The 10,963-nt window shown below is 44.5% G+C and overlaps 1 protein-coding gene across 5 annotated transcripts in view; it reads right to left on the reverse strand.

The window, feature by feature from the left end:
* Positions 1 to 2,353: 2,353 nt before the first annotated feature.
* NFYA (nuclear transcription factor Y subunit alpha) overlaps positions 2,354 to 10,963 on the reverse strand; it is a 50,716-nt gene continuing 42,106 nt past the window's right edge. For 4 of the 5 annotated variants that reach the window (XM_078780415.1, XM_078780283.1, XM_078780325.1 and 1 more), the window contains exons 6-9: positions 5,027 to 5,175; positions 3,343 to 3,516; positions 2,728 to 2,845; positions 2,354 to 2,523 (exon numbers count right to left, since the gene is read on the reverse strand). In XM_078780415.1, the coding sequence (XP_078636541.1) occupies positions 2,498 to 2,523; positions 2,728 to 2,845; positions 3,343 to 3,516; positions 5,027 to 5,175 (467 nt within the window). In that variant the 3' untranslated portion in view covers positions 2,354 to 2,497. The remainder of the gene's footprint in view (positions 2,524 to 2,727; positions 2,846 to 3,342; positions 3,517 to 5,026; positions 5,176 to 10,963) is intronic. The other variant, XM_078780452.1, reaches the window with a different exon arrangement.

The following is a 10,963-nucleotide window of genomic DNA, read 5'->3' on the forward strand; positions in this document are numbered from 1 at the left end:
GCCTAGTTGGTCAGGGGTTCAACCTACAGCAAGATAATGACCCTAAACACACCTCCAGGCTATGTCAAAACTACCTTCGAGGAAAAGAACAAGACAGTAGGCTTCAAATCATGGAATGGCCATCACAGTCTCCAGACTTAACCCCCATCGAGCTGGCTGGTTTGGGATGAACTGGACAGAAAGGTGAAAGCAAAGCAACCTCCAAGTGCAACACATTTGTGGGAACTTCTGCAACAGTGTTGGGAAGAACTTACCGAACAATATTTGATTTCCATTGTAGAAAGAATGCCACGAGTGTGTTCGGCGGTTATCTCTGCAAAAGGTGGCTACTTTGCTGAGTCAAAAATTTGAATTAAATTTTGTTAAACAAAATGATTCTATGATTTCTGTTTTATCGCCAATTGTTTATTTGTTCTATTCTTAATTTCAGAGTACATTGAGACATTAAACTGCGTAAATTTCAACAAAAACTGGAAAAATTGAGGTGTTCTAAAACTTTTGACAGGTAGTGTATGTCAGATGGATTTAGAACACAGGAAACCCAGAAGAGGCACCATGGGCCTGAAACCGATCGAAATCTTAAGTCAAAATATTGTCATGGTGGCCATTTTGAAAATTCTCCATATCGGCCATTCCCAATCATTTCGCGAGGTTATGTAGAAGCTCATTTTAAAGATAACGTCCCAAAGTAACGAAATCCATCTTCAAATTTAGTTCTCTGCAAAATAGCTATAGGGTCCCAGGAAGGTAACCCACTAAATATCAGGCGCCCACAAAATGTGCCGACTGTGACGTGCCGACTGCGACTGACGTGCCCACTGCGAATGTGAAGTGCCTACTGCAACTGTGACGTGCCGACTGCAACATGCCGACTGCGACTGCGACGTGCCGACTGCGACGTTCCGACTGCGACTGTGACGTGTCGACTGCGACTGTGACGTGCCGACTGCGATGCACTGCCAGTAGTGATAATCCACTCAGATAATTTTCTCCCATACTTGAGCCGAGGAGCTGGAGCCCCCTGAGGTCGTTCTTCATGATATAGTCTCACCTGGTCTACCTGTCTCTTCATTCCTTGTTTGTTTTGTTAAAGATGAAGAATGATTAGTCTCACGTCATTCCCGTCTCTACTCACAATCCTTTCTTTTCCCATTAACCTTTTGGCACAATACACATTTCAGGTACAAAATCTCGTTTTGGTTAAACTAACAATTACCAAGTTATAGATTGGATAACTTCATCGCCCTGTGCCTAAGACGGGTTGGCTAGTCAAGCCTGTAGGCCTTGCGGCAGACGTCAAACCACAGGTGATGCGGGTTAACTCACAATCAGGAATGGGCAAGCATAGATTGGACATGATCCACATTTTGAAACTGTGGAGACGGTTTTCATTCCATTCAATTCTCCAAAGCAAAAGAAGAATTCGAATCATATTTTTATTTGTTATAAAATCAATGCATTTCATAATAATAATAATAATAATAATGATAATAATGATAATAATAATAATAATAATAATTTGAAAAAGGCTCGTCAGGCACGACTCACTGCGGTTTTAGAGTTACCGTACAATGGCAATCGATGATTAAAGAATCCTCCAATCAAAACGCGCTGTGTTGGGGTCCGGCAATTACAAATGTATCCACCGTAGGACCAAAAGAAAGCTGGGTACGAGACTTGATGAAACGAACTCCTGGAACCCAAACCTTCATCGTAACAAAAGTGCATCGGGATCCCATACCTGAACTAGAATCGTACATCAATTCCCAGAAACCGCATTAACCACAGCGCATCTGCTGTGGAAGCCACGGTGCACATGACTTGACACAACCAAGAGGAATACAACATACAAAGTGTGGAGAAAGCACAATGACAAATCGGTGAGGTAGCTCTGAGTGACGTCAGTCCAACCAACCGATGTTACATGCTAAACGATGACCAATTGCAGTCACGATCACCACCACAACTTGGACCCCTCACCAAAACCCAAACCCCCATTTTGACCTCACAAACAGTTCTAATAATGTTTATTCAGAGTATACTCTGGTTGTTCATAATTACAAAGTTAAACTATGTACAAATGATGACAAATTCATTAACTTGGCAGGTATTGCTCAACATGACAGGAAGTCACAAAGTTGTACTATATACACTGTACTCTGTTTGGCGAAACAAACGTAGCACTGGAAACAAAATAAGGGACGCTTCCACTGAGCGGGTTCGCCGGCGCGGAATGTTTAAATGGGTACGAGAGGACGCAAATCAAACGAGACTTCGGAACATACGAGAGAGACACTGGTCGATCAATCTTGTTACGGGTCGGAGGTTTCGGTGGTGGGTGGTGGCTAACGGAGGAAGTACAGGGGGATTGACGAGTCGGTGGAATTTGGGAAAACAAGTCCCGGCACACACCTTGATGGATATTTACGGTGGTGAAACCACAGGTTTCTGATTTCCCAAACCATCCACTTTGCGAAGAACGAGCTTCTTGAGCCCCTTAAAACGTGACTCCATTCATGACGACTAAGGAGGGGAAAAAGAAAGAAGAGGTGGTGATAACACACAGTCACAGAACTACCTCTCTCTGTGACGATCCTGCACTCGACTCTTTTCAATATGTAAAGTGGAGGAACCAAGTGTTGAATCATTGTGTTGATGTTATGTCTCCACCCGAGGTTACGCTCCCAGCTGATAAAAACTCATTTTCTGAAACAGCATGCGACTTACTGTAACTTACTGTCTCTATCTCGATCTCTTTTTCATTCTCATTGAGCGAGTGGAACCGGCCACCCTCACCTCGTTGTCGTTGCATAGCGTGCTTGTGTCTCGACTCGTGGAGGTATTTCTGTAGGAGGAGAAAAACAAGGTTACCAGTGAGATTACAGAGGATCAAGAAAGAAAAAACACACAAACAGCAGAAATGTTTTTTTATACTTGTAATATAATTATACTTGGCATCCCAAACCAGCCTCTTCTTCTTCTTCTTGCGTATGCAGCACGTGGCAGAGTATGACGTGGACACCACCTGTCTCTCCAGCTTCTGAAACGTTGAAGTCTGCACCACTCTAAATGTCTGCCTCCAACAAGGGCACCCTGTCCGTCCTCAGCGACTCCACTGTGACTGGCCCAGCACCCGCGGCTCCGGCCCAGCACCCGCGGCTCCGGCCCAGCACCCGCGGCTCCGGCCCAGCACCCGCGGCTCCGGCCTAGCACCCGCGACGGAGTTTCCCCCTTCCTCACCCACATTTCCCTCAACTTCAACAACCTCTTGCCACATTTTTCACACACAGTCTCCATCTCCTCAACTGTTACTGGACATGAAAACCCTTCCCCATCCCGTACCTTCCGCTCTTTGGGGATACGACCCTCTGCTTCAAGCTTGGCTCGTGCCTGGCGTCGCTTTAAGATGCGGTGGTACTGCTTGGCATTCACATACAGAGGTTCCTCCTCAAGAAGCTCAGCACCCGGCAAGGGAATCCGTGGAGAACTGCCCTGAACCACATTTGGCACCACTTGCTGCACTCAGAGAACGGTGAAGGGGGAGATAAGCGAAATATAATATAGTACAAGCATCGGCATTAACCCTTTTTACAGGTGGCATAATTAAATATAAAACACGACAACCTTCAGCTTTATTTGAGGTTTATTTAAGAAAAAAAATTACACCTCACCTGCCTTACAAGACAAAGTCAACCCTTACCTCGATACCCTCTCAAACCCGACACAAGCTTAAAACTCACTTCCATGCCATTCGTATGGAACCTCTCGTCCCAGGTTCACTGCTCACCTCGACTCCTTCAAAGCCACGTTCTCCCACTTGTGGAACCTTCTTTCCTCAATCGGTTCAATCCCACCCTTCCCTTCAGGGATTGAAGTGGATAGTATCCACAACCTCCATTTCCCCATCTACGTTCAGATCGCCCTTTCCTTCCGTCCTCTCTCACCTCCTCCTGTTCATTCATCCCATCGTTGTAATCACGTGATGTCCGACTGCCAGTGTCTTGCCTTTACAGGTCCCGTCACCCTTCCATGAGCCTACACTCTGTATAAATAAACAAACCAAAAAACAATCCCACCGAGTCTTTGGTCGAATTATCTTCCCTCCAGGTCTTCGGGTTTGCTGATGAGCACCACTTCATGATCTCCCATTTATGTTTTTATCCACCCACCGAGCCCTACCTTCCTCCATCGTTGTGTAATCTACGCGTTCTTGCCCTCTTTGTCACACTTTATATCCATTTACCCTTTGCCCTCAGTTGTTCAGCCCCTCCGCGAGTCTCAACACCTGTTTAAAATAAAATTCATTAAGTTTGACAATTACCTACAGATCATTTATTTGTCGAATATATGAATATGAATGATCGTTTTAAGGCCATTTTCCCCGCTAGAGCGGGGGTTAGCCTTGCGGGCCCCATGACAATCATGGTTCCCTGTTTGAGGCAATGTTTTTATGGCCGGATGCTCTTCCTGACGCCAACCCTTGGTCACCTCTTACGATGCGCAGGGATACTGTGTACCTATTCTAAACCGGGGTACACACCGTGATCATTCATCCCAGCAAGCTGGTACTCAATTTGCCGACCTCGGAAGGATGACAGGCTGAGTCAACCCCCCTGGCGTTAATTCAGCGATCAACCGGGATTCGAACCCAGGATCCTAGGATCCCAAGCCGGCACCCTAACCGCTAAGCCAACACCAGGCTCAAAATCGGCTGCTCAGAAACCCTCATATAAAGTTGTATAAAGGAATTCAAAATTCAAGTCAAATCTCCATACGTGTTCACTGTTTATGTTCAAATGTGCAAAATAAATAAAAGATGCACCATGCTACCCACAAAACATCTGGATTATGAGGTTTCATGCACATCAAGGAATGCCTATTCAACGTCTCCAAGGAAACAGAAAATAACCCAAAATCATCTTTCCTCACCCACTAAACAGTAATCCTAATGGTTACCATAGGTGACCACAACAAACAGTCCCTTAGGCCCTCTCACACCCCTCATTTCCTGCCCTCCATCCCTTACCATCACCATGTTTCCTGCATTGACCATTCCGCTGGAAACAGGAAGCGTGACTGTGATCGTTCCAGGCCCAGCCGTGCTAGTCGATGTGGCGTTGCCCGCTTGTACCAGCTGATTGCCAGCAAGGCTTCCTGCGGGAATGGAGATTACACCTGCCGGGAAACACCTGCCGTTAAATCGAGGTTCGAACACAGTTCAAAACAATTGGGCATGATGTCCACAAGTCAGTTGGTTATACAGAATTTGATGGAAAAAGCGATCGTCCTGCTTTAGAGGCCTCACACCAGGTATGTTGGTTGCTTCACCTCCTTCCCCACGGCAGATAGGATGCTTCTCAACATTTGTCGAGAAACACGGCAGCACTTTTAAACAGAATTCTCCATAACAGAGACACATTATTTTTGTATACAAGGTCAAGGCTCGTGGAAGAGCCAGAACAATGGACGAATCAGGACGAATGGAACAAAATGAACAGTAGAAAAAGGGGGAAGGGGAGTGGGGGGCGGTTGTATAAACATTTTATAAATTGAATTTCGCATGTGGTTATATAAAGCTCCTCACATGTAGAAACCCTCGCATCTTATATACAAGGCTGAGTTTGCGTATGTGTGGCTTCTGTGGGTGGGTCACCACCAATTCAACAGGCTAGGCCACGTCCCCCCTCTCCGCATCACAAGCACCGCCCATTAGCCAGGCGATGCTCGCAGGCCAGACATTGCCGCCATTTTCTTTCGGGGAATTTTTTTTTGTAAACTTTCGTACACTCAATATTTACTCCAAGTGTATGTACATTTTAAAAACTAAAACCGCGTTGAACACTACACACGCGTTAGGTTTTCATTACAAGGATAATGGTCATGATTAATATTTAAATTCTTTAATTAAAAAACTTTCCTTTTGCCTGCGTTTTGTACGCAATGTATGCTGTCAAGATGTCCAGTGGTGTTTCAGTTACCAAGCAGCTAACTAGCGCTTGCCAAGTCAGCCATTCCCCATCAACGGTTTCCAATGGAGTGCTTGAGCCACTTGACGAGCTCTCCACAAGACTCTTGGTAATGGCTGCCTTCTCTGCATCCCCAAGGTTCATCGCAACAAAACTTTATCGGATCACAGTTTTTACCACTATACACCTTAATAGGAGTTTTAACATAGTCATTTTTTCATAATTCATAACTTATAAACACACGAGCCAACACCCGTCACGGGGAAAGGTCTCGTTTGTTTCACTTTTCTTAAAAAACCCAAACATTTCCTCTTTCCTGGAAACATGTCTTAGTACAGCCCATTAAAAAGAAGGGTGAACGTTCAAACCCTTCCAACTACCGTCCTATTGCTCTGACTTTTACTATTCCAAAGTCTTTGAATATCTTCTCAATTCCCATTTCCTCAAGCATCTTGAATCTCAGTCTTCTATCTGACCATTAATATGGCTTCCGCAAGGCAAGATCTACCGGTGATATCCTTTCTTGCATTACGAATGCCTGGGCCTCTTCTCTGAGAGACTTTGGTGAATCCTTTGTTGTCGGCCTTGATATCTCAAAAGCCTTTTAGTCAGGTTCACTATGTTAACAAATATAATTTCTTTCAAAATTTTGGGATTAGCAAACCTGTACATTTTTGGAATCTTCAGAGCATGGAGAATCTGAAAATCAATGTTGGCATTTGCACAGACACCTGCATGGCCGCCATTTTGGATTTTGAAAATGGCCGCCATAAAATACATATTTTGCGCGATCTCGGCTTCTAGTCAACCTAGAGACTTAATTAAATATGCTAATCCTATGTTTTCTGGGTCAAGGAATCCAATAAAGGCCTCAAAATAGTGCTCAGGATTATAGAAAAGCAACAAACAAAGGTAATTGAAAACCATTGTCTTTATATTTGTGATATAACTGTATTACATAATACATGATATTGCAAGTCCTTTGAAGTTATAGGTTGTTATAGGAAGTTATAGGTAGTATCAGATTGAACTATAAGTCCTATACACAGGATCTACGAGGTCTATACCGTTCAGGAATATGCTTTTACAGATCTTCATCACTGTCCTGTGTCATTTTCGCAAAGGTGTCTACGCAAATGTAAACATTAATTTTTGGATTCCTCATGCTCTGAATATTCCAAAAATGTATAGTTTTGCTAATCTACCAAAATTTTGAACGAAAAAACATAGTGAACCTGACTATTTGACAGAATTTGGCATCGGGGTCTGATATCCAAGTTTCCCTCTTTCGGCTTTCCTCCTTCACTCTGCTCTCTCATATCGAGCTTTCTCTCCGACCGCTCTATCTCTGTAATTGTTGATGGTTCAACATCTCCCTCCTTCACTATCAACAGCGGTGTTCCTCAGGGTTCTGTCCTGTCTCCTTCACGCTTCCTTCTATTTATCAATCACCTTTCTTCGACAAATAATCAAATGCACTTGCATGTTGACGACTCGACATTACATTACTCCATGTTTTTCCCATCTGCCCCATCTTCCATCACTCAATCTACATCTCGTTTGATCACAGCCACCTCTTTAAATTTGGATTTGGACAAGATTTCCCAGTGGGGCAATGTAATCAGGTTAAGTTTAATGTTTCTAAAACTCAATTTCTTCCCATTTCTCTGTCTAAAACTCATCAACTCTCCAATCTCCTTTGAAAGCTCCACAATTACACCATGTGAATCAATAAACCTACTAGGTATTACCCTAACATCAAATTTTTCCTGGAATCCACACATTACACAAATAGCCAAGTCTGCCTTGAAGAAACTAGGAGCCCTGTTCAGATGTTGAAGATTCTTCTCTGATCAGTTTCTTCAACTATATAAAGGATTGATTCGTCCTTGTGTAGAGTGCTGCTCTCACATCTTGGGAGGTTCTAGATCCACATACTTACTGGACAGAATTGAATCCAAAGCAATCCGACTTATCAACTCTCCCAATCTGACCTCAAAACTCGACCCACTCAAATTACTCCGCAAAGTTGGTTCTCTTTCTCTTTTCTACAGCTATTAATTCCGTTTCTGATCCCAACAACTTGCTGCTTGTGTACCTACACCATTAGTGAGACCACGGAATACTCGACAAGACACGACATCACATGATTATTGTGTGGCCATTGGCAACTCAAGGGTGGCTCATTATGATGATTGTTTCTTCCCTACCACTGCCAAATTATGGAACTCTTTACCTTCTCATGTCTTTCCAAACACTTACACAATCTTGCCCTTTCAAAAAGCAGATTTTTTTTACTTCTTCAAAAATTCAGACTATTATCCCTTTCTTCACTTTTCTATCAATGCAGCTCTAATTTAAGGCCTGGCTTCGATAAGGACGATATAGTCCTATACTTGATTCTCCTCAGAACTTGTTAACGCACAGGTTGTAAACCTGGTGCGTTATAGCGTTTGCCTGGGAATTTCGGGCGCTCAAAAGTGAAGCTAGTTTCTGTCACCCATTTCTGTCACTCATTTCTGTCGCTCAGATGTGTAAACATGACGTCATCAAATCTATATTTATAGGATAGGTTATAGGAGATATATATGTTATAGGATAGGAATATAGGACCCAAATGACCCAGAGGACCCAAATGACCCAGAGGACCCAAAGGACCCAGAGGACCCAAATGACCCAGAGGACCCAAATGACCCAAATGACCCAGAGGACCCAAATGACCCAGAGGACCCAAATGACCCAGAGGACCCAAATGACCCAGAGGACCCAAATGACCCAGAGGACCCAAATGACCCAGAGGACCCAAATGACCCAGAGGACCCAAATGACCCAGAGGACCCAAATGACCCAGAGGACCCAGAGGACCCAAATGACCCAAATGACCCAGAGGACCCAAATGACCCAGAGGACCCAAATGACCCAGAGGACCCAAATGACCCAGAGGACCCAAATGACCCAGAGGACCCAAATGACCCAGAGGACCCAAATGACCCAGAGGACCCAAATGACCCAGAGGACCCAAATGACCCAGAGGACCCAAATGACCCAGAGGACCCAAATGACCCAGAGGACCCAAATGACCCAGAGGACCCAAATGACCCAAATGACCCAAATGACCCAGAGGACCCAGAGGACCCAAATGACCCAGAGGACCCAAATGACCCAGAGGACCCAAATGACCCAGAGGACCCAAATGACCCAGAGGACCCAGAGGACCCAAATGACCCAAATGACCCAGAGGACCCAAATGACCCAGAGGACCCAAATGACCCAGAGGACCCAAATGACCCAGAGGACCCAAATGACCCAGAGGACCCAGAGGACCCAGAGGACCCAAATGACCCAGAGGACCCAAATGACCCAAATGACCCAGAGGACCCAAATGACCCAGAGGACCCAAATGACCCAGAGGACCCAAATGACCCAGAGGACCCAAATGACCCAGAGGACCCAAATGACCCAAATGACCCAGAGGACCCAAATGACCCAGAGGACCCAGAGGACCCAAATGACCCAGAGGACCCAAATGACCCAGAGGACCCAAATGACCCAGAGGACCCAAATGACCCAGAGGACCCAAATGACCCAGAGGACCCAAATGACCCAGAGGACCCAAATGACCCAGAGGACCCAAATTATATGTATGTTTCTATGATGATGTATGTTTTGGTGAAAGTACATAATGTGAATACTAGTAGCAATTTTACAAAAACCATGGCATAATTTCAAATCTTGACCCGAGATGATAATTATGCTACATCATAATTTCCATGTGCCAACCTGGGCGGAATCCAAGTGGATTCACTTGACTTGTATTCTCCTTGTATTCTCCTCAGAACGTGGACTGGTGGAGTGGAGGTAATGCAAGAGTTAATTGCTGGGCTTCCGAGTGTTAACGAGGACGAGCAACGCGTGCTCGTTTCCTCAATTTTGGCTGATGAATGTGGAAACCTCAGCTGTGCAAAGCCTGAAACCGGGAAAGCTTCTAGAATAGGCGGCTTGCCTGGAATATTCTACAAGACTTTCTGGAACCTCGTGGGGCCTGGTTTACTCGATATCTTTGATGAAGGCATATGTGTCGGAGAGCTTCCAATGTCTTGTAAAAGAGCAGTCGTGTGCTTCCTGCCAAAAGCTGGGAACTCTCAATAGGTTGAGAACTGGTGACCTGCGTCGTTACTGTGTGTAGATTATAAAATTCTCTCTAAAGTACTCGCAAATCAGATGAACACTGTGATTACCTCCACCACCAAAGGTGGATGGAAGCTATGTTTTCACCCCTGTCAGTTTGTCTGCCTGTGAACAAGATATCCCAAAAAGTTGTGGACGGATTTGGACGAAATTTGGCAGAGAAGTAGTGCATGTGACAATGACGAAATGATTAGATTTTGGTTAAGATCCGGATTCGGATCTGGCTAGTAGAATTTTTTAAGTGAATCTTCACCATTGGGAGATGGGGCCAAAAACGATACATAGCAGGATATCTCAAAAAGTTGTGGACGGATTTTGATGAAACTTGGTGGACCGGTTGGGTGTCTGACAAGGACGATTCAATTTGGGTGAAGATCTGAATATGGATTCGGATACGAGAATTATTTAATTTTTAAGTGAATCTTCACCATTTAGAGATCGGGCCAACAGCGATATATAACAGGATATTTAAAAAAGTTAAGGACGAGTTTTGAATAAATGAGGTGAATGAGTTGGTTAGGTGACGAGAACAAGCCGATTAGATTTGGTTCAGGTGTGAATCCAGATCAGGCCTATCAGTGGGATACAAAACATAAACGGTTCAGCCTGGCGGAGGTATGCGCTCTACTGAATGCTGTTCTAGTTAGTTATGTTATACACCTGGACCAGACCTATTCTGTGCCTGGAAAATCTATCCATGAGATGTTTGGTGGTAAGAGATGATTTTGTGTCATAAGTATCTGTGATGATTTTGGATTGCTGTTTCTTGATCAACCTGAGGCCTTTGATAATGTTGACCATAAGTACCT

Source organism: Myxine glutinosa, chromosome 1 (assembly GCF_964187855.1).
Source record: "Myxine glutinosa chromosome 1, kmMyxGlut1.1, whole genome shotgun sequence".
Classification (NCBI taxonomy): Eukaryota; Metazoa; Chordata; class Myxini; order Myxiniformes; family Myxinidae; genus Myxine; species Myxine glutinosa.